Raw genomic sequence first — 24,908 nt, 5'->3', positions numbered from 1 at the left:
TGCGATTTCCGAGCTAATGTAATCGCACGCGCATAACGTAATGTTTGGCTTGTCGCAAGTTCAGGGTCATTGCCAACGCATGCGCGCATCACGCCACCTAACGGTGAAAGCCTGCGGCTGACGCCCACCATCGCCTACACCGTTAACTGACTCATCGTAAATCTTATTTCAAAGCCGTAAGGTCCATTAATGATCAGTGAAGTGTTGCTGTCAGTATAACATTCACCATCGGACGCGGACGAACACGCGACCGCGCATGTATTCCCTTTCTCGCATCGTGATCGCGACTTAACCGCTATAGCGAGGTCTCTGTTTACGCATTATTGTGGGGGATCTTGAGGCCAGGTTAGACTGGTTAGCCGATGCCAGCACAGACAGCGATGGTAATATTTGACCGACAATTTACCGGAACAATGAGATGACGACACATTCTCTGCGGTTACGATTTAATATCAATTACTCGTCACTATCTAAGGAAATGTAGCAATGACTCCTTTAAGTATTTATCTTAGGATACATCTTAATTTCAAATTAAGTAAACAAAAGCGGTTTATATTGTATTGTAATTCCGCAAATACAATACAGTATGGTATTTTCCTGACTAGCTAGTCAAATAAGTAGAGTCAGACCAAGAAAAGTCTGCAGCGGATTTGATAGCCCACGCAGTGCAAGTATTATTTTAAACGTGTTTCTATGAAATTATGACCTATAAATAACACTTGCACTTGCCAAATCAGTATCTTTTTTCGAACTGTCAAAATGATATTTCTTTGTAAACTGAACAAGTGACGTCACGATCAATTTACCTTATCATTATAGTTCTGTCCGGTTTATTAAATCAAAGTTGAGTCCTACAATAACTGCTGTCTACGTTTGTCTAATAATTTTCTGGCGTTTTATTTCGTGTACAGCGTGAAATAATTTTATTTCACAGTCAACATCCCTATTAAAAGACAGATTTTCTTTCGCAAGCTAACTAATCGAAGTAATCGATGATATAACATATAACATTCGCGGAAGGTGACCCAGAGAGACGTGTACGGTAATTATATGCGTGACCTTGCGGTCAACGGTTCAGCGCGGAGATAAAGTGGACTCCGCGGGGTCCACGCGTGGGATCACGACGCTCTCACGTTGCCATTTTACGCAGTGGAAATGTTTTTAAATGTAATTACAGGCTGTAAAGTAAGTACATTTCGAATATCATTCAATTTAACCTTTCGATGAAGTGGTTATCAAAATTTGCTGGTTAAAATTATACTCTATGTTGACAAAATGTCGTGTAGGATGCCGGTCATCGGGAGGTTAAAAAGATCCGTTAAAACGTATGTACATCGATCATTATTCGTATGCCATTACAAATTGTAGGTAAATTTTATCTTTTTTGACATTCAAGTTGTGATTTTAGACAATTTTGTAAGCGCATTGGTGTAATACTGTAAGCTTGTACTGTATTAAATAAATAAACAATAAAGTAAAAAAAAACTAAATTGTATCGCATTACAGTTAGACCCGTTAAACGTAATTTTATATTGCATCCAGATCTATACCTACTGCAATAGAGGCTCCGCGGAATCCTTACAACTCCGCGCAGCGCATCTCAGGGCTACCCCCAACTACCAGCATCATCGCCTCATGAAAACCAGTACCTTCAAACCTCTAGATCATTTCCCAAACTATGGGTCGCGAGGGAAATTGGAGTGGGCCCTGAAACCAGGAATCGGAACCGATTTCACATCGAAATAACTATATAAATATGTGTTTTGAATTATTTTATACTCCATATAGTCCATATGTAGGACTCAGTTGTGTTTTTAGGTAACGACTTCGTATTATTAGATTGATATTAGACTAGAAATGAAATATTTAACAATGAACAAAAAAATACCGGTTTAGTTCCCATACAAAAAATACCGGTATCCGATGCCTACCGGCAGTACCGTCTTTACCATAACTCCTCAGGGGGCCCCGAAGGACAGACAGTAACAGTAGGTATATTTGATTACCCATAATAGATAGAAGACCATAGTAGAAAATTGTTAGTTTAATTCGCTTTCTTTACTTTCCAAAATGGCCCCAAATTCTTATGTGCCCGAGGGCTTCAGCATTTAAGACGGCCCTGCCTACCGGTAGATACGAATAATTATAATTTTTAAGAAAAAAAAACCGACTTCTGTGGGGGCCGGTGAAAGATTATTGTAGATGGTACACTATGTCGAAAAGGAGTTAAAACCACCCACTTCTCTACTAGCATTTCGCTTCTGTAAGGGTCGTAGTTCTAGCCTAACCTAACCCTTGTTCGGTTCTGTGAGGATCGCAGTTCAAACCTAACCTAACCCACTAAACGGCGGGGGTTTAAGCGGGAGGAGCTAGTAAGATTGGTATCATCATACTTTATACCTACATTTTATGGTAGGTAATCATAGTGGTTTATTTAGTTAAGGGTATCATAGTGGTTTTCCGGGTCAAGGTCCGGGTCCGAAACCGAGTCCGAGTTCGGGTCCGAGTCCAGGTCCGAATCCGGGTCCGAGTCCGGGTCCGGGTCCGGGTCAGGGTCCGAACCGGATCCGGGTATGAGTCCGGTTCTCGGTCCGAGTCCGGGTCCCAGTCCAAGTCAAAATCGAAATTCGTAATCACCAAACGTGTACTCTATGCGTCGTTGAAGAGTCATCTGTTCTGGTCATCATCAGCAGTTTCACTTCATCAAATGCGACAGTTTTTAATGTAAATGCTTGATTTTATGATGATAATACAAAAATCTCTATACGCATGCCTTTAATATTTGAGGAGTTCTCTCAATTCCCTATGGATCCCATCATGACAACTGGAGCTTGACAAAAATGTGCCTTAAAAACTAAACTTGCTTAACAAACATAACGAAGAGGACAAATCGCCAACCATGAACTATGCGTCGTTGAAGAGTTCCGTTCTGATCATCATCAGCAGTTCCACTTCATGTCACTTGTCACTTTTTTGGATGTATATGCTTGATTTGTTGATCAAAACCCAAAAATCACTATATGTATGCCTTTAAGATTTGAGGAGTTCCCTCGATTCCTCATGGATCCCATTATCAGAACTGGGTTTTGATAAAAACGGGACCAATCTGTATGCATATACATTCAATCAAAAAAAGAATTTTCAAAATCGGTCCAGTAATGACGGAGATATGGAGTAACAAACATAAAAAATAAAAAAAATAATAAATAATAAAAAAAAACATACAACCGAATTGATAACCTCCTCCTTTGGGATTTGGAAGTCGGTTAAAAATAATATTTCATGCTCCCTATTTAAGACCGCCAAGATATGGGTCCCGAATTTGACAGTTTTTGTTAGGTGGGTCAGAGTCCAGTCAAATTTGGGAACCACTGCTCTAGATCAGTAATGTCTATGGGTAGTTATGGCTCCTCTACACGATGGGCCAACGCCGGCCACGCCAAGGGACGCATTTACGCGGAGCAAGTGATATTGCTATCTCATTCTACCGCATGGCTGCGTCCCTTGGAGTGGCCGGCGTTGGCTCATCGTGTAGAGGAGCCATTAGGCTGCGTTATGCTGGACGTATGAAGCGACGAACCCCGTGCAATGAGTAACAACCCAGCAGTGTCAACAAATTGTTTCTTCCCTTGACCCATGCTGTGTTTATCTTTCAGTTTATTTACAATACTGAAATAGTCTGCCGTATTCGAACTTCAACATATTCACAAGAGACGACACGTACTAGATCCATTCTAGATACGTTATAGTTTAGATATCAACTAAGTTCTCTTTTGCAGCGCAATTCGGGCGACCAATGTCACTTTTACGTTAGATAGAGTAAGATATATATTAGATGTGAATTGGATCTCTAAGTCATATCCAGAAATCGTTCAAGAGTAACTCCAGAATCGCGCAAATGTCAAATTTGACAGGTTAGATCTTAAACATATCGTTATCGCATCTTGGTGATGTCTAAAAGATATCTAATAGATGTCTATTTCAAAATCCGAATCCAGTTGATGAGTTAGGTGTAAGAAAGGGTGTTTTTTCAACCCTTAGTCAGATTGCGAGGTGAGTATATTATATTTCCATGTACTTTACTCGTCAAAACATAAAAACCCTATTTGAAAATTGTTGTTCGATATATATATATTTCTTTTATTCAATTAGGGTCTTAGGTTAGGATTTTACAATGTGAGTATAAAAGTAAAATATAAAAACACTTACAAAACATTACAAAAAATATATTTTTTTATTAGTATAAACTGATCGGCGATTGGCTCTAGTCACACCTGATGGAAATTAAAGACAAGATGGAGCTCACCGCTTCAGTAATAGCCTATTCATATTTTAGTTTAACCGTATTTATTTAATTACTTAAGTGTTATATTTCTCAATAAATTAATGTGCTATTCCTGTAAGGTCATTTCATTGCATGTCTTTATTCATTGAATCGCGGTACTTAATGCCTACCTATAGGGTCATTGGCGTCATTGCGCTAGTTTCCGTCCGTCTCTATAGTTTTCGTCCATTTGACGAAATTTGAATATGAGCCTTTATTGCTGCACTGGACATATTGCAATCCATAATATCTAAACAATGTTTCATCTACATAAAAAATATATTTCGCAAGTAGCAAACTTTAGCATGTATTATTTGCTAATCCGTCAAGTGGACGGAAACTGACACCGGACGGTAAACTGACGCAATTACCCTATGTACTAGGTAAAAAACTTTAGAAATACCTCTGCTCTACGAGCTACGAGTATGTCAGCCCAGGGCACTTCTTAAGTTTATAATCTGTAACTCGGAAAGATGTGCTAAATATAATTATCAAAATCTTACGAGACGCGAATGTCAAGATAACAGGGATCCACCGATATCACAACCTGTCGGTTGTTTGCGCTCTTATTGACCGTTATTTATGTAATAATAGATTATTTAGCACTAGTTACAAGTTGACCAAAAAGCCGAAAGGTGTGACCAAAAAAGAAGTCATACAACATTGGATCTCGTTTTGATTACGGTGTCCAATAATATATCCGATATGTCCAATAACATGACAATAATATGTCCAATAACATGACAATAATATATCGAGGTGGCAATTCAATACAACTGAGACCCAATACTTTAATTTGATGCTCTCTTTCTAGTCTGCTATGATCACCTGACATGCCATCTTCTACCCTTTGGGTACCCTTTTACCTTTTCGCCAGGACTGTCTGTCCCGGGTCGTCTGTTCTGGTATTTTTGCCTTATGTAAGTTCCTACTTATAGTAGACAATTAGACATTCATTTTTGTCGGTCTTTATCGCCTCGTCGGCGTCGGATCCGAAAAACTCATTCGTACGAGCCGGGGTTCGAACCCGCGACCTCTGGATTGAAAGTCGCACGCTCTTACCGCTAGGCCACCACCTGGCAATCTAGCATGAGTTGCGTTCTCGCGCGCATCTCCATACATCTAGCGCGACTTCAAGTAACTTATGCTAGACCGCCTGATCATCTGACAAGCCATGATTGGCTAAAAAAGTAACTGTACTAACCGCTTCAGATCTACATGCGAGAGAATAAATCTAAGACAATAGCTAACGTTGTCATGATCAAGGGCTTAAAGGACCGGCACAAAAGCGCACGCAACATCCTATAATTGATGTAAAAAATAAGATCGTACATTAATGTTTTCATAATTACATTACATGAGGTATGAAGAGTCAATGGAAGATTTCCGTTGGATTTTCTAACGTATTGCTTGTTGTAGTTGTGTTGGGTTGGTAGGTTGACTAGGTCGCAAGCGCCCATAGGCAGCGACGGCTGCTTTACATCGGGCGCCACCGTCACGGTATAAAAAAACTATGTGAAACATCATATTTAAACGTAAATATTTATGAAAATAAGCAAACAGGCCGCATTACTCATAGCGAAATAAAGAAAAAGAAGCATTAGGACCAATTTAGGACTCACTTTTTTCAATGAACAGGGCAGAAAACTGAATGAAGGTTTGATAAACCGATTTAAATTTCAAGTTTCATGTCGTTCATCTTTAGTTACCTATAAGAGTTTCAGTAGTTTTTAAATATTTCGTAAGAGATAAAGGGATTTGAGCATGGGGAATGTAAAGTTATTTAGCACTTGAATACATTTTTGACTTGTACTTGTATATGTCGGCGGCCGATCGTAAGATCAGGCAGATCGTAATGTTCCTGTGTATTGTTTTGAGGATAGTCACATTAAACCAATATATAGGTAAGATAGGTTCGTTTTTGATTAGGTTGCTTCAGATGCCCGAAGGGCACTCCGTCGACTCAGGGAACGAGTCAAAGATTTTCACGTTTCACGATATGCCTGATCTTACGATCGGCCGCCGACATATAGAATGTCACGAGCCGATAAATGATAGCCGTTATGTAAATGTCACTACGGATATGATGGTCGTTCTTGTCTACGTGACAGCGTGATAAAACGGTATCCGTCACTTTCTATCCCATGGTGTTAAAAAGTGACAGTTATTTTATCCCGTGGATAAAGATGGATAAAGCCATCCATAATACGCCGGCAGAATGCGTTCGGAACACTCGAAAGTTGCATGCATCGTACGGTATTACTGAACCGTAAATCACGTGACACATGACCCCTATACTTTGATATACCTACTATAGTATAAAGTTGAAGACAGGTTTTTCTGATGCTCTTTTTTATATCATTGAAACTTTTTATGAAATCTTACTATCCAAGACAAGAAGAATAAGAGTAAGTATAGTAACCAAAACTCTTAAACAATTGCCTTTGATGCGGGAAACCAAAAATTATCATCTGATTGTTCGTTCGTTATACCCCGATCGTTATACCCCTTTCATTCGACGGATGCTTTTCATCGTTAACTTCTTGTAAAATGTTGTAAAAATTTTATGTTAAACTGTTATACTATTTGGCAAATACACAAAGAAGACGCAGAAAGATTTGAATGCAAATAGAGCATCCGCTTCTAATGCAAAATTAATAAGTAATAACCATGGTTCCATTTAACAGCATGTTGCTATTAACACCTGATAGTTAAACCAGTTTATTTTCAGTAAGACTCACCGGGTGTCCAGCGGCGGTCATCAGCGGTGACCAGGTCCACGCCATCGAAGAGCTGCTGTGCGAACTCCTCGATGTTGTTGGACTCGGGCAGGCGGCCCGACAGCCCGGTCAGCACCACGTCGTCATCGCCACCGGCGCGTCCGTTCGCTACGCTCGGCATCTTTCACGAATCTGCAACAAGCACAACCGTTTCACAACTGTTCACAGTGTTCACCACCGCACTGACTGGCGAAGGATGACTATCCCTCACCTCTATCGGATCAATGAAACACCTGAGAGGTCTCCACTAAATCACTTCACGGATTCGGTTGTTGAAGAGCGTCCGAGCACGGCTACCTCTCGAGTGGGAATGAGAGGATATTCGGGATGTTGTGCGGCGCGCGAGCACGCGTAGAGTGGAGTCCGGCGCGGGCGCCGAGCGGTTAAAAGGGCGCGATATCGGGGTCGCGACTTGTCAGCTGCGACGCACGTCGAGCCTCTGTCTTATCACGGGCGCAAGGACGAAGAAGGTCGAGTGTTTTCCGAGTGGCCCGTCCGCTTCGACCTCCACGGTGCCAGCGGGTGCAGCGGCCGTGCCGACGACGCCGGCGCGGCGCCGCGCGAGCTGGGAGGACACGGGTTACGCTACAACACTACCCCGGCACGCCGCACAATAGCGCATTGTGTGCCAATTGCCCGCCATTGGCCGTTCGTGCTAGTAAGTAGTTGAGCACAATCGGGACATTATTAGATTACCCGAGCGAAGTAGCGTTCATCCTTTAATAATTTTACGCGTACTGTGGGATGAAACGGAATGGGCTATCTTACGAATGCTGCGTACAAAAAATCGTAAGGCAAGTGTACTAAACAATAAACCTGCCCAGAGCATGTCGGGCTATGCTGTTAGGGTTCCGAAGTTGCCCGTTTGTCACAATATACAATTTTACGGGGTTTATTGTAGATAATATGCACAAGTTTTCATCGCAGCACTTTACGTCCTTTTACTAAGAAGCTCTGTGAAAACCCAAAAAACGGCGTCCAATTCTACAAAAGTCGGCAAATAAGTGAATTTCATCGTCCCTGACATCACATTACACTTGTTTCCACGCGTGATCTACCTACATTAGTGATGTGCCAGGGCGAGGGTCATATACTGTAAAATATGCCTACTTTGCCACAAAATTCGAAATTTGTTATCATTATATGTTGTTGTATGTTAATATATGGTACTTGCGCCAAAAAGGCCCATCGTTATTTTTATTTTTAATATGAACTTACATTTTCGTTTATGGTAGGTAGTAGGTACTATGTACTATCGAACATGGACGCAAAATTTGAATATTATTAGGTACAAAATAACGTTAGTTTTAAAGTATAAAATTAAAATAAACAAACAACAAGAAAAATAAACACAAATAAATAAAAACTGTTGGAGCACAATTACCGAGCGGGAAGCAAAGTAGGCATATCACGGTACGAATTGCACGTCGTAATAGTCCCGATAACATTCGCCGGCACATGATAATGTGTATCCACCGCGTGAGCCTCGAGCACCTATCTGCCGTCAGACAAATCAGACAATACGTTGAGAACGAAAACTGAATAAAAAATAAACACAAATAAATATAAACTGTTGGAGCGCAATTACCGAGCGGGAAGCAAAGTAGGCATATCGCGGCACGAATTGCACGTCGTAATAGTCGCGATAACATTCGCCGGCACATGATAATGTGTATCCACCGCGTGAGCCTCGAGCACCTATCTGCCGTCAGACAATACGTTGTGAACGAAAATAGAATAAAAATAAACACAAATAAATAAAAACTGTTGGAGCACAATTACCGAGCGGGAAGCAAAGTAGGCATATCACGGTACGAATTGCACGTCGTAATAGTTGCGATAACGGGCCCGATTCGGATTTTGAAATAGACCTCTATTAGATATCTTTTAGACATCACCAAGATACGGTAACGATATGTTCAAGATCTAACCTGTCAAATTTGACATTTGCGCGATTCTGGAGATACTCTTGAACGATTTCCACAGGATATGACTAAGAGATCCAATTCACATCTAATAGATATCTTACTCTATCTAACGTAAAAGTGACATTGGTTGCCCGAATTGCGCTGCAAAAGACAACTAGTTGATATCTAAACTATAACGTATTTAGAATGGATCTAGTACGTGTCGTCTCTTGTGAATATCTTGAAGTTCGAATACGGCAGAACATTCGCTGGCACATGATAATGTGTATCCACCGCGTGAGCCTCGAGCACCTATGTGCCGCCAGACAATACGTTGAGGCCGATAGGTCAAATACGTCCGTGTTCGAAAATACTGCAAATGAGTACGCAAATTCTTGACTTGCTACTGATTATATATGTCACCTTCATGTCAACCATTTTTGGAGCATTCCATGAAATTGTCTACCATTTTTTTTATTTGCATACCATTTGTCCCGTACAAACAAGAATTTTCTGAATATTCTGAATAAGATATTAGGAGTTTCTTTTTCTGTGACAAAAGGCCAGAAATATGGACAGAAAAATAACAAAAAGTTGTATTTAATACATGAAAAAATAAAAAACCCTACGGGGCTGCCCGTCAAATGCTCTTTTAGGTTTTTTAATTTTTAGCGCTTACAGCCAAGAAACTAGAAAGGAATGTTGTTCAATAGGTAGGGACGATTACAAGACGATTACATTACCTCCCCTATAAATAAATTTTAAGGACTTGTAACTTTAAAGCTTCGCTCGGAAAACATAATAACATTAATAACTCAAAATAGCGCGTTTCCTCAGAGATAACACCTAGCTAGATCGATGTTTCGCTCCAGAAAACCCCCATATATAGCGAATTTCATCCAAATCGTTAGAGCCGTTTCCGAGATCCCCGAAATACATATATACATATAAAAATAAATAAATATATAGAAGAATTGTTTACATGCATAAAATTTTGCAGAAAGTCAATGATATATGCTGATTACATGCATTGAGATTTGGACTGATATAGTCTGTCAAACAACTTTGGCAGTAGAAAAAGGCGCGAAATTCATATTTTCTATGCGAAGATAACCTTTCGCGCCTATATTTTTAAATTTGCCGCTTTTTTCTACTGACGGAAATGGCTTGACAGTCTATACTTTTTTAAATCGAATTAAATATGTCTAAGACCCGCAACACGTGGGCTGAAATTATCTGAAATTCAGTACTGGAGGCTTACGGTTTGATTCAAACATTAACCTCTAGCCGCCCAGAAACCTATAAAAAGGTCTCCTGTTCTAGTCTAATTTGAACTTTGTGTTGACAAAATAAAACTACATTTTGCTTGGCAAGGTTTGACGTATGGGCGGCTAGAGGTTAAGCTACGTCAAAAATTTGCTAATTTATTTTAATTATTCTGGTTCTAGTAACTCGTTATGAAATTAATAAGTCTAAAATACTATACTATATAGGTTACTTATGAAATTAATATGTACAAAATCTAAAAATCTAAAACCCGGACAATCTAAAGTACGACAGAGCAACAGAGGACCTAAGAGCCTTACACCACTAGCACAGAATAAATAATAGTACTAGGTACAGAAGACTCACTCTCTAACAAAACGCGTCTGTAACGATCAGCACAGATATGGCCGCTAGGTGGCGACAGCGCCACGCGCGGCTTATGGCAAACCCCAAAATTGGGGTCCATCGGATGTACTTTTAGCTACCTGTAGCAAAGCGACGAAATCGCGGAGTGAGCCACGCCTGCCACTAGTCATTTCATGCGACGGAGCCCTAGGGACTGAATACAATAGTTTCTTAAAGAAAACAGCATCATATTTGAATGATAAATGGGGAAAGGCATATTCACAAATAATTTTCTGGCTGACAGTTAAAGTCCAAATTTCTGTGATAAGAGCTATCTCCATAAGAGTCAGAGGTGCGAGACGACGTATCAAAGGTTTTGGAGAATGCGAAGACGGAGCAGGAATCCTCTACTGAACATTATACTGAAGGAGTGAAGATCCCTCAAGAAATGTATATATATACCTATCTATGTGTAACTCCTACTGTCTCCTCCATATATTGGTAATATTGTTTACGTCGAAATAAATCACTATATCATACAAATTAACAATAGTATCGCTCGCACGCGAATCTGCTCGATATAAAATAGTGTAATTTCGGCTCATGTGTGTAATGCGCCTACGAGTTGTTTTCCATTGTAATTAGTTAAGCTCGTAGAGCCCTTGGAGGGCGGCGTAGCACGTAGCGCCCTACGCACGCAGCTACGCGCAGAGCTACACGGCCCGATTCGACCTTTGGGATACGTCAAATATTACGGCTAGATACGATATACTTTAGATATGCCAGTGTCAAATATGACGTTTCTTCAAACAATGGGCCCGATTCGGATTTTGAAATAGACATCTATTAGATATCTTTTAGTCATCACCAATATACGATAACGATATGTTTAAGATCTAACCTGTCAAATTTGACATTAATTGCGCGATTCTGGAGATACTCTTGAACGATTTTCACAGGATATGACTTAGAGATCCAATTCACATCTAATAGATATCTTACTCTATCCAACGTAAAAGTGACATTGGTTGCCCGAATTGCGCTGCAAAAGAGAACTAGTTGATATCTAAACTATAACGTATCTAGAATGGATCTAGTACGTGTCGTCTCTTGTGAATATTTTGAAGTTCGAATACGGCAGAATAACGTCACTTTTGACACTGACACATAATATCGTTTCTAGATCTATTAATTGATGTATCTTAAAGTTCAAATCGAGCTCTGACGACTAGCGCATCTGTGGGCCTAGCCAAGATGCCAATCGTCTAGGCTACAACGAAACACTTTCTATCTCTACCACTCTTACACATTAGTGTGATAGAGAGACAGCGTTTCGTTGTCGTAACTAGCACAAATGATTGGCATCTTGGCTGGCCCTGATCGAATCGTTTACGGTTTGAATTAATTAATTAAATACCTATGATTATTCAATTTAATATGCGTTATAATTTTAATTTTTCCATGGGATTCATATTGTACACAATTATCTAATATACCTACATATAAGATAAGACACAAAAATAATTCGTGTTTTTAAAAAATAAATTCCAGCGGCGTAGGTATTTATATTTGAATTGTAAGTGTATTTTTAAATGAAGTAGCTATTAACTTGGGACTATTTACTGTGGGCGAGTTATGCCAAATAATGTATTAAGTATAAATATTTTAAACATTTACAATGGTTTAAATATAATCTTGACTTTTTGGATAATGTAATTAATGAACGTTTACATCTTACTATCGATGTTTTTTGTAATAATAGTTCTGATAATTCATTTAAGACATTATTTAACCACACTACTATGGATTTTTATTATTCTATTTTTTTCCATAGAGCATCAATTCGTCGTCATATTTGTTTCATGATTAGGCATATATCTTAGGGTGTTTCATTTTTTCCGAATTTTCGATTTTCATCTGACTTTGCTCGAATTCCTGTTCTAACGGATAAAAAAATATTATACGTTAAAAAATATTAAAATCGGTCAACATTTAGAGGACAAAGATTTTTCAAATAACCAACGACTCTACAGCGGAGGGTAGAAAATGGTTTAAGCGGCTACTATCAAGGCAGAGAGTAGGATGATACCGAACCTTCTACATATAAATAAATTTTCACCACACCAGCTCGGAAAGCTTTACTTTGCACTTCAAAAACTGATAGCAAAGTTTCATTTTATTCACTTGTGAGGCAAAGTAATCAAATGCAAATTTTGAGTTGTTTTTTTATGTTTGCTGCTGGAATTGACTTTTAAATCGTGTTTTTGGATGATAAATATTTAATAACATTAATTTAGATTTGATTTGGTTGGATTTTGTTTGATATTTTACATTTAATATTTGCTTGGGTATGTGTGGTGAAAAATTTTGTGTTTCACTCGGGGGCAAATTTTGTTTAACCCTCGTGCTTTGAAACCCTCGCAACGCTCAAGATCCCATTTTTCGAAATACTCGCTACGCTCGTGTTTCAATTTGGAATCTTTCGCTTGCTCGGGTATCAATATTAGCACGAGCAGTTAAACAACAACTTTGCCCCCTTGTAAAACAAATAACTAGGTAGTAAGTACTATCAAAAAATTAAAGTAACTATATAATTTATTACACTTGTAACACGGTTTATTGTCCAATAATTTAAATGGTGTTAGATAGTGACTTTTGCTTGTCACCTGACGTTATTATCGCGCTGTCACGATGAGACGAAATATTTATCGTGTCGTTCCGCGTGATAGTCGAAGGTTATGAATGTCATAATGTCATCTCTCTCATGTCCACTCTGCGTCTTAACCCATTGACGACCAAACACGTCATATCACGTCGCATACGTTGCAACGTAACTTGACGTCGTGATTTATCGATGAAACGCATTTATAAATAAAATAGTTGTAAGTGTGGAAATAAAATAAAATAAGTAAATTATGGTAGGTAGAGTCAGACCAAGAAAAGTCTGCAGCGGAATTGATAGCCCACGCAGTGCTCGTGTTATTTTAAACGTCAATCTATGAAATTATGACGTATAAATAACACTTACATTGCGTGGACTATCAAATCCGCTGCAGACTTTTCTTGTTCCGACTCTATGGTCTTGTTCTGTTTACTGTAGTTTCAGCTTTGACCCTAATTGTTTTTTTTATGAGCGCACGTGGGTGGGGCATGACACGATTAGCATGGTCATGCCGCATGCATCTTTTTATTGGTCGGCTTGCGTCATAACGTACCTATACGTCCCTGTGGGTTTGGCTGCAAAGCTGTCAAGCTGCAAAAGAATAAAGATGTGTCCAAAAAATGACAGTTTTGTGACGTATTTTCACATAGGTATATCTTGTATGGACCGTCACAAAACTGACACTCAAAATTTCTATGAAACACTGGGGACACTTTTTTTAGGGTTCCGTACCCAAAGGGTAAAACGGGACCCTATTACTAAGACTGTGCTGTCCGTCCGTCTGTCACCAGGCTGTATCTCACGAACCGTGATAGTTGAAATTTTCACAGATGATGTATTTCTGTTGCCGCTATAACAACAAATACTAAAAACAGAATAAAATAAAGATTTAAATGGGGCTCCCATACAACAAACGTGATTTTTTACCGAAGTTACGTACTTATATGTATTACGTACGGTACGGAACCCTACGTGCGCGAGTCCGACTCGCACTTGTCCGATTTTCACGCACACTACTCACTCACGACTTACTCTCATTCACGTAAATTGATGGTTTTTCAAAAAATAACCCAAAAGTTGATGGTTTTACGAAAAATGTACATAATTCTTTTTTTTTCTGTAACCCCCAATAAAATTATAATACTCGTATGTTTGAATTAAATGCTTTTTATTCTTTCTTTTTTGTTGTACCTACCACTACCTACCATTCCATTTGTAGATCATCGTCATCCTAAAACATAATTCTGTAGCTCTAGTAAAAAGGGGTACATGTCTCGCGCAGCCCAGGTCTAAAAAGGCACAAGTTCCATATAACACTTCCACCGTTTTTCGCCTGAGCTGCGCGCGACTTGTACCCCTTTTCATTAGAGCCACGGAATTTTGCGTCAACATTGTAATATGTATAGTTATTCTGTCTGCGTCATTGTGGGAACCGGTAATTCTGGTGAGGCGATTAGCATTTGGATTTATAAGTGTCCACGAGTTCGCAAATCTGTCATACGTCATAATTTGTGCCATTTTTAACCAAAACGGTACTTATTGTCGGTTATCGATAAGGCGCTATTTCCATATAGCTTCAATTTGAAATCAACCTTATTGACATTATTCGACAACCGACAATGTGAATAAGTCACATTTCATTCCGACTATAAATATGATTCTTCGAGATGATTTCAAAATGTCTTGAGATTTTTGAGAGTGAGAATATAATGAATAATGACATGCCCTAGACACTTTTTTTTGGGAACGTTTGAAATTTAACCATTAAATATAATTTGAAATGAAACAATTTAAACAAATAATTTAAAAATACTTCAAGCTTTTTCCACCCCCATTATATGATCTAGTTTTTCTTCTATCAAGGCCATTTAGAAGTCATACCTAAAGGTAGCCTTTTTGCCACATGATTTGTAAAAAGTTAGAGTCGAACACGTTAACTCTGCATGGCATTTGCAATGACCTCATTGCCGGTACAGTCAAGGAATTTAAATTCCGACCCATTTCGTACTTTGTCACAGTGACAACCGTATGAGGTCTCTAGCGGCTTTCATATTGATTGTCACTGTGACAAAGTACGAAATGGGTCGGAATTTAAATTCCTTGACTGTACTATTCCGCGAGCTGAAGATTTGCTCTCATTATTTAAATTTGTATGTATGTCAGTTATGTCACTTTATTGGACATAAACAGGTTTACATAAAACGGACAAAACAAAACAAAAATAGAAATGTTATGTACAAAGGCGAACTTATCCCTAAAACTAAAAACTTATTCTATTTGTGCAGCCGTAGGCCTAGGGCGGCAAGACATTTAGGGACGCAGTCTGTATCTGTATGATGGGTGCTGGGAAAGGGGCGGCTATACTTTGAAGCCATTTCCGTCAGTAGAAAAAAGATGCAAATTTAAAAAATGTAAGCGCGAAGGGTTATCAATGTTATCATTCCATAGAAAATTATAATTTCGCGCCTTTTTCTATAGTTCGTTTTTTTAGCATTTGAAAAAAGGTAAACAATCTTCACATGTCTTTTAATTGAAAAACACATTTTAAAAATAAGTCACGGCAAATATGTAACAAATCTAAGCGAGAAAAGTCTGCAGAGATTTTGAAAGCACAAGCAGTGCAAGTGTTATTTGAAACGTCAAACTTCTATGAAACTGTGACGTATAATAAATAAAATAACACTTGCACTGCGTATCAAACCCGTTGCAGACTTTTCTTAGTCTAACTCTATAAGTCTATACACTTCCGGGTCGATAAATTAAAACGTGGCGTCAATGTTTACTCGGTGGACAGCATTGGTTTGTGAAATTGTTAAGGGCCCCCCCCCCCCCCCCCACATCTAGCGTCTTTCGAGCGTCGGCGTCTGTCGGCGTCTGGGCAGCGCTATGGAAAATGACGTCGCTGCGCAGTTGCGTCGACGCTGCGTCGACGTTGCGTCGAGCAGCGGCCATAGAATTGTAGACGCCGACGCTCGAAAGACGCCAGATGTGGGGGGGGGGGGGGGGCTAACAGTCCGCCGGCCGGCATCGGCCTGTCAGTTGTTCGGAACTGTCAAAATTTTGTTCTAACTGACAGGCCGATACCGTCCGTCGGACTGATAATCAGTCCTTTAAAGTGACAATTGTCAACGTGGCGAAACAGGGCCAAGGGAACAGTTTGGAAACAAACCCGGGCGTGCAGGTGGTAAATTAAAAACTTAAGAAAAAAAATTTGCAATGTATCGTACTTTTGCTACACAAAAAAAGTACACAAAGTCCGCACAACATTATGTTAAAAGTTATTATAATGTATTACAATTAGATACACCTACTGATAAATAAATTACCAATTTAGAATTCCCTGACAATGTCAATCATACATAAAGTCTGACTTATGGCTCCTCTACACGATGGGCCAACGCCGGCCACTCAAGCGACGCATTTATGCGTTAGAGGGGGCAAGTGATATTGCTATCTCATTCTACCGCATGGCTGCGTCCCTTGGAGTGGCCGGCGTTGGCCCATCGTGTAGAGGAACCCTTAGAGCTCCAGAACCACCACCAGTTTTGACATTGACAGATACGCTCGCGTCTAAGTAACTTACTTTCTATACATCTCACTCGTACTCGCATATTAGTGCAAGCGAGATGTATAGAAAGTAATTTACGTAGACGCGAGCGTTACGGCTACCATCAGTTTGGCATTGACATAAACGCTATCGTGAACGTAATTTACTTTCTATGCATCTCGCTCGTACTGATTACATATACTGTACATATTCAAAGCTGTCGGCGGGGTAGGTATACTGGAGATTCTCCAATTCTCCATGGGAGAATGGTACATTGGAGAAGGGATAACTGTCAGTGATCAGACTGATCAGATAAGAGTCAGTCATTTGGACCGTTTTTGAAGTCAAAAATATACTATAATCCTTTTCAAATAGCTTGGCTTCTGTGACAGCTGTCATCTCAATACAATTTTTCGTTTCAAGGTTATAAAAAGTATGGAGATGACAGCTGTCACAGAAGCCAAGCTATTTGAAAAGGATCATAGTCTAATAAAACATGGTCTTCTCTTCCCAGAGTGACACAAGCCTACGTCACAACAACATGGCCGCTATATATAGCGCTATCGCATATTATCATATAGCGCTGTCGCATGATGACGTAGGCTTGTGTCAGTCACGTGACCACGAAAAGACTGGAAGAGCCAGGCGGAGTATATTATTATACCATGAAAAGGATTATAAGAGCTTCGTCTACCTATATAATATGTATATTCTGTCGCTGACCAGCCCACCTAGCCAAGGTTACAATCGCTATCGCTTCGACAACGAAAAGCATTATGTCTCTCTATCACTCTTCCATATTAGTGCGACAGTGACAGTTGCGTTTCGATCGCTACGGAGCGTAAGCGATTAGCATCTTGGCTACGCGGCCAGAATAGAATATTACTCGTGTTTATCAAGTTCAAGGAAGTCACACAATTATGCTAACCGTTTATTAAAGTAAGACCAAGACCACGTTAAGTGATTTGTCAAGAATATTTGCCTATAAGTTGAAAATGTTCGTCACAGCGTAATTAAACAAATAAGATGAGGGCTAGTGCGCGGGAATTGAAAGAATATCAATTAGATAACAAGCATTTCATAGTTAATCTTATAATTTAATATGTTTTTCAGGCTTCCGTAGTCATTTAGGAACCCTTAGGTAGGTATAGTTACGCCATGTTTGTCAGTCTTTTCGAGATTTTGCTCTGTGGTCGTTAGTGCTACAAAGCTGCTGTTTGGATAAACATATAATTCAATCAATTCGACAATGTGGTAAAATAAAATCTTAAAAAAAAAATTATTCCCCTACACTTTTTTAATTTAAATCTTAGCAAACGCGCAATTCGCCAGTAACTGGCCACCTGCTAACAGGTGGCCAGATACTGGCGAATTACTGGCCACCCTAAACTAATAACTGATTTGCAAGACCGAAGTGATCCCATAAGTGTTCCGTAAACAAAGTTTTGTACGGAACACTAATAAAAATGAAATCTATTCATAGCCACCCATATTCATATATGTACTACCTACTATTTACTATTTATTTAAGGTGGCTAGTTATTGAAGGCTGGCCAGTTATTGAAGCCTTATACTAAAATTAATTCTGTTTACATGTGGGTGGGCATTTATTTTTAGTTTAGGGTGCCAGTTATTGGCCGGTGGCCAGTTCCTGGCGAATTGCCTTATTACGATTACGATTACAGACGGTCTATGAGGACTGGCCCTTACAATTGAACACTGTCAGAGCGTCGCAGTTTAATTCTATGACCTGTGACGCAATTAACCGCTAACAGATCACAGATCACTCAGATCACGCTCGCGCGTCATTTTCGCCTTCCATTCCATTTCTTAAGTCTGTGGCGGTTGGTACTTGGTAAGGCCGCGGACAGAACGCACGCGACCGGCGGTGCGGCGAGCAAGAAATGTCAAGTCCGTTTATACATCGAGCGCATTCTACGAACGGCCTTATGAATATATTTTTTTATTATTCATCATCTGGCAACATTGGCTCTGTTGCTACATGCGTATTAGGCGTGAGCACACGCGCGTCATTGTTTTTGTTGACATCACACAACCGGCTAACAGATAGACGCCGGAACCGGCGTTAGATGTTGACTTTATAGATTTGTTTTTAAATTTCGTACAATTCTATCTTAGTGAACTAATCAAATTATTTTATTAAGTAAATATTTTTTGATTTCTGTTTTTACACCACTCATACTCATACTCTGGCAAACCCACTTTGCCAGCAGAAAAAGCCGCGAAATTCAAATTTTCTATGTGAGGACACGCAAATTCTCTATTACGTATATGCAATTTTTGAAAGACGCCTTTGATATTTCTGCCCAATTCGAACTTTAAGATCTAGAAACGATATGGATTAGATACGTTAGTGTAAAATGCGAAGTTTCTACAAGCAAAAACTCTAAAAGGCAAGCAGTACGTGCTTCACGTGCTTGCACCTCCTAATTGAATCCCTTACGGGATTAGTTGGTACAATAGCAAAAAAACTCCAACTTATCATTTCCCATGCTCTGAAACTGGCTTATTGTTTATATCTATGAAGCGTATTGAAAATGATACGTTTCAGCCCTGTTTTTTTTCTTTTTTTTCGATTAGCAATGAAAATTCGGCTCCAAATGGTTTTGTTGTATAATTTCCTTTCTAATATTTTATGTCCCAGGTATCGCTGGGGCGATGCGGTTGAAGCGGACTTGCGCGATCTCCATGCCGATAACTGGCGGGAGATGGCACAGGATCGAGACAATTGGCGTGTACTCGTGTCGGAGGCCAAGACTCATTTTGGGTTGCTGAGTCATTAAAGTAGTAAGTAGTAGTAATATTTTACGCCCGATTCCATAAATAGGCAACAGGGGGAGCTCAAAAAATAAAACGACCCGGTGTTTGACATGCTAATGCCGAATAGTTGACACCCAGCTGAGACGTATAGATGACCTGTAAGTATGTACTTATTTTTAGACTGATTTACGTAATCTTGTGGTATTTTCGTTGTTTTCTTAATTTATTTTACATCACGTACACCTAACGTACAAATACCTACTTAAATATATATTTGAAGACATTGTTATATTTTGAGGGCATACAAATATATAAAAGATACGAATTGTTTCATTGAAATTTTATAAAATGGCGCCAGCATAGGTTTTCCCTTTTTCTTGTTTTGTTGTAAGGCCATAAAATTAAAAAAGAAAATTGACACTACAGATTCGTAGGATTGACGGAAGAAACCTGCTAGCGCCATCTGTGAAAAACTTCGACCAGAATATTTATTTTAAACTTATGTAATATTTTACTTTGTTTTGCTTTTATTTAAATAGGTACAAATTTAATTCGCAAAACTATAATTGCATACATGTATCATGTAAGTATATCAGAATTGTCAAGTGGTTAATTATCACTAGCAGATAGGTATGCTTTGACATATTATTTATTATCTTAATGGACGTTGGTCAGAACATAAACATTAGGTCAAGATCGTCATAGAGGGCACCTTCAACCAACTTTCGTGCTTTCGCGTCTTTACTTAGATAGCTACTTGTGGAAAATTTACTGTGCACTGTATACAGGTTGTGTTGTGTAGGACTCTCTCTCTTCGCTCCTTTCCCTCGAGGTTTGTCTATGCCCGAGGCTTATGTTTTTATGATCTCCTAGTCTCCTACAGCCCTTTATGGAAGCCATTCGGTAGATAAATTTATCTTCGATAAATTTAGACCCTCGTGGCTCCAGTAGGATTCTTAAAGATTGATGAAGCTAGTGTCAATTTAAAGGATGAATTAGCTTTTAATCTTTTACCCCTTTGACCATCAAACAAACAAAAAAACAAACAATAAATGACTTCTATTCTATTCTATTCATCAAAGAAACCATAGACGCGCACCGTTACCGTTTAATATTAATTTTAATGCATCCCAATAAGGTTTATTCTGGCGTGTAATATAAAATAGTCGTGGCGTTTAAAGGATCAAACAAAGCCACAAAGCGTTTGGAGAAAACTTCACTAAAAAGCTAAAATTGCTTGCACTCAAATGACGTAAATTTGCGATTTTTTGGGAGGCCGAGAGTTGTCCGCCCTATATCAGCTTACGACCTTCAACTGACGAGGGCGTAAGAAATGTAAATATACGAAAACAAGGTAAATTTACATTTTTCTTTTGAATAGACAAGCCGATACTCCCACCAAGTAGGTTATTTAAATTTATTTATTAATAGACTGTGTCACTTGTACTGAAATATGTTTTTATTAGTAAACATGTTTCAGTAACTCCTAACTGTATATCGGTGGACCTTATTACAAAAAGCATAAGGTCCATCGATATTACAATTAACAGTGTGGGCAATGGAACACGAGCCGATTTAGATTTAACCGCCACTGTTTTCTTTCATCCAATTTAGACACGTGGCAGCGTGTCAAGCCAAGTTCAAAAGAAGAGAACTGGCGACGCAGCGACCGTGTGTTATATCGTTATATGATTATATCACACGAAACATTTGGAGCCACTTTTAACCCCTGTGTAACTCATAATAACTCATAATATTATTAAACATAAACTTATGAAAATGAAATTTGTTTCACGTAAATTTCACGAATACAGTTCAACCGGTTATTAATTAAGTTACTAACATCTAAAATCGGGATTTTTCACTAACTTATTAACTGACTGACGTACGTACTTGCTTAACATCAAAAACCTAACCCACTTCCACTTTCCAGATGACCTTACAAGTTGAAATTTGGCACCCAGCTGGGCAATTGTGTGGTTACGAACCTACGATCCGGAAACGGTGTTTTTTTACGATTTGTAAAATTTTCCAAAAAACTGTTCATATTTACAAACTAAGCGCCTATCGAATATTGAATAGCAAAAATGAATTTTAGTTTCGAAATCAAGTGTGATGCATGTTAATAACAAAATTGTGAAATACTGATCACGTAATATGGTCATGTTCCCTTAAGAATAAGTTTATTATCAAAAGAACACATAACAGAATATGTCAGGGGTCTCCGCACTAGGCTACGCCTGTGTCGCGGGGAACCAGTTACAGTTTAAATATGAGATCTAAGTTACACAATCAAGTCCAGTAATATCTTAGGTATGTTTTTGATATAATATAACAGAAAACACACATTTGTCGGTTGTCGAAACGGTACTGTTAGGTACCTACCTATCCTACCACTTTATCAGTTCGTGGTCAAAGGTGGCAATCGTTTATTAAAAAAAATATTTGGTAAAAAATAATAACTGGCCACCTATTAGTAACTGGCCACCCTAAACTAAAAATGAAATGAAATATCGTCAGGTGACAAGCAAAATTCACTAATTATGTACTAAAAAAAGTTTAAACAAAAATCGACCTTCTTTTAGTACTAATATTTAATGGTTCACTATGGCTATGAACTTGTGGTGGTACTTAGTGACTTTTGCTTGCCACCCGACGATATATTCACCTATACACAGAATTCATTTTATTATTAGGTGGAGTTATTGAAACCTTATACTAAAATTAATTCTGTTGAATAGGTGAATAGAATTCATTTTTAATTTTGGGTGGCCAGTTATTAGCCGATGGCCAATAATTGACGACTTACCCTACATATACCTACACCTACCCAGTAGGTTACATTATCGACTTTTTAGGGTTCCGTACCCAAAGGGTAAAACGGGACCCTATTACTGAGACTCTGCTGTCCGTCCGTCCGTCTGTCCGTCCGTCCGTCCGTCTGTCACCAGGCTGTATCTCACGAACCGTGATAGCTAGACAGTTGAAATTTTCACAGATGATGTATTTCTGTTGCCGGTACAACAAATACTAAAAACAGAATAAAATAATGATTTAAGTGGGGCTCCCATACAACAAACGTGATTTTTGACCGAAGTTAAGCAACGTCAGGCGGGGTCAGTACTTGGATGGGTGACCGTTGTTTTTTGCCTTTTTTTGCATTATGGTACGGAACCCTTCGTGCGCGAGTCCGACTCGCACTTGCCCGGTTTTTTATTGACTTTACGATTGTCATCCTGGTTCCTTTGTAGAGTTAGACCAAGAAAAGTTTGCAGCGATTTTGATAGCCCACGCAACCCAAATGTTATTTTAAACCTCAACTTCTATGAAATTATGACGTATGAATAACACTAATTGCACTGCGTCACTGCGTGGGCTATCAAAATCGCTGCAGACTTCTCTTGGTCTAACTCTATAAGTTATGGATAAGTATACCTACTCTACCGAACTGATTTATTTATGTCATTTACTCTTTTGACCGCTAAACACAGCCATACACGCGCCGTTACAGTTTAACCTTTTGACCGCCATCGCCAAAGACGTCAACTGACGCGCGCGGCCACAGCAATACCGAAGGTTTACATTAAAGCTTACATGGCAATAATTACGATTTACTTATTCGACTGTAGAGGTGCAATTTAATTGAATCCGTCATTGGAAATTCCAATTCAATTTGGAATCCAACTAGACTTATATAATTAGGTAGAGTTTGGGTGTATTTTCCAAATTGTAAAGGTTACTTATTTTGAATAACGCCTTTAATTTTTTTGACGTTTGTAAATCAAATAAAAAACCAGCCAAGTGCGATTCGGAATCACGCCCCAAGGGTTCCGTAATCAATCACACATTTTTACCCAGCTCTCCGCGCGCGACGCAATAGTTAATATTAACCTTATCGTAATGCACGAAGGTTGATATTATAGTCCGTTTTTTTTAGCATTAGAAAGAACTCCACAGAAGCAAGCGTGCAGCTTTTATCAGGCTCTTTAATTGTTAATAATTATTGTATTATCTAATGTAACATGGTCAATACATATAATTTACTTCAAATTATTACCGCTAAAAGTGCTGGATTTGGAACCACACGCTTACTTCTGCGAAGTTCTTTCTAATGCTAAAAAAAACGGACTATAATATCAACCTTCGTGCATTACGATAAGGTTAATATTAACTATTGCGTCGCGCGCGGAGAGCTGGGTAAAAATGTGTGATTGATTACGGAACCCTTGGGGCGTGATTCCGAATCGCACTTGGCTGGTTTTTTATTTGATTTACAAACGTCAAAAAAATTAAAGGCGTTATTCAAAATAAGTAACCTTTACAATTTGGAAAATACACCCAAACTCTACCTAATTATATAAGTCTAGTTGGATTCCAAATTGAATTGGAATTTCCAATGACGGATTCAATTAAATTGCACCTCTACAGTCGAATAAGTAAATCGTAATTATTGCCATGTAAGCTTTAATGTAAACCTTCGGTATTGCTAATTAGAGTTGAATTAACTTCACACGGAAATATAAACATCGATTGAAATCTCAACAAGCGAGCGATGATTGTAAACAAAGCCTGCCAGAGATGTCCGTCACTGTAAATTGTTTAATACCTAACTATAATAAAATGTGTGGCAGTATACCCATGACGATCGCACAGGAAAATGACCGAATGGCCACCGTGGCCTTGAACCTGTCGAAATCCGAGCGATTGGTCGCGAGTAGCAACAGCTTCCTGCGATCTTGCGGTATTACACCGCTTATAGCTCCCAGTTGTCTAACTCTAACCTCGACATGTAAGTACCTAGTACTTATAAAAAGGAAACAAATTAACCCACTCACTTGTTCAGTATTTGGGGAGTTGCAATTGCAAATGTAATGTAGAGCGCCCGCAGTATAATCTCGTAGTCGGTAAGCAATTATAAGACACTGCAGGAGTTTTAAGGGTTCCACGAAGCCTCCGCGATATCGACCGACGCGAGTCAGCTGTCGTGAGCGTTCGTCGCGATCGTACGGGGTGGACTGAACACGGGTACCCACAGCGGGCGCGTCGCGGTGTCTGCCGGCGGCGCGGGGCGCGCGTTGCCATGGTGCGAGATCAGGCCACGTGCACGCGGCCAATGGCGAGCGCGCGCCCCGCGCCGCCGCCGCGTCACGGCGCCGTGATCAGCACGCGGAGATCAGCTGGGCGCTGGTCGCGTGCTAGCGTGCTCGGTGTACGCTGCGGCGTGCTGCGCGCCAGCCATCCCGACATCACACTACGATATCGCTTCACCGAGTACCTAATTTACAGCTTTTGACAC

General features: G+C 39.4%; 1 protein-coding gene across 2 annotated transcripts in view; it reads right to left on the bottom strand.

Annotated features, from left to right (window-relative positions):
* Nucleotides 1-24,654, bottom strand: part of LOC134669132 (fatty acid synthase) — a 55,498-nt gene extending 30,844 nt beyond the window's left edge. The window contains exons 1-2 of one of the 2 annotated variants that reach the window (XM_063526673.1): nt 24,448-24,654; nt 7,066-7,236 (exon numbers count right to left, since the gene is read on the bottom strand). In XM_063526673.1, coding sequence (XP_063382743.1) covers nt 7,066-7,225 — 160 coding nt within the window. In that variant the 5' untranslated portion in view covers nt 7,226-7,236; nt 24,448-24,654. Of the gene's footprint in view, nt 1-7,065; nt 7,237-7,315; nt 7,476-24,447 lie in introns of those variants that run through there. The other variant, XM_063526672.1, reaches the window with a different exon arrangement.
* Nucleotides 24,655-24,908: the final 254 nt, after the last annotated feature.

This window comes from Cydia fagiglandana, chromosome 11 (genome assembly GCF_963556715.1).
Source record: "Cydia fagiglandana chromosome 11, ilCydFagi1.1, whole genome shotgun sequence".
NCBI lineage: Eukaryota > Metazoa > Arthropoda > Insecta > Lepidoptera > Tortricidae > Cydia > Cydia fagiglandana.
This window is presented reverse-complemented; position numbering and strand designations above follow the sequence as displayed.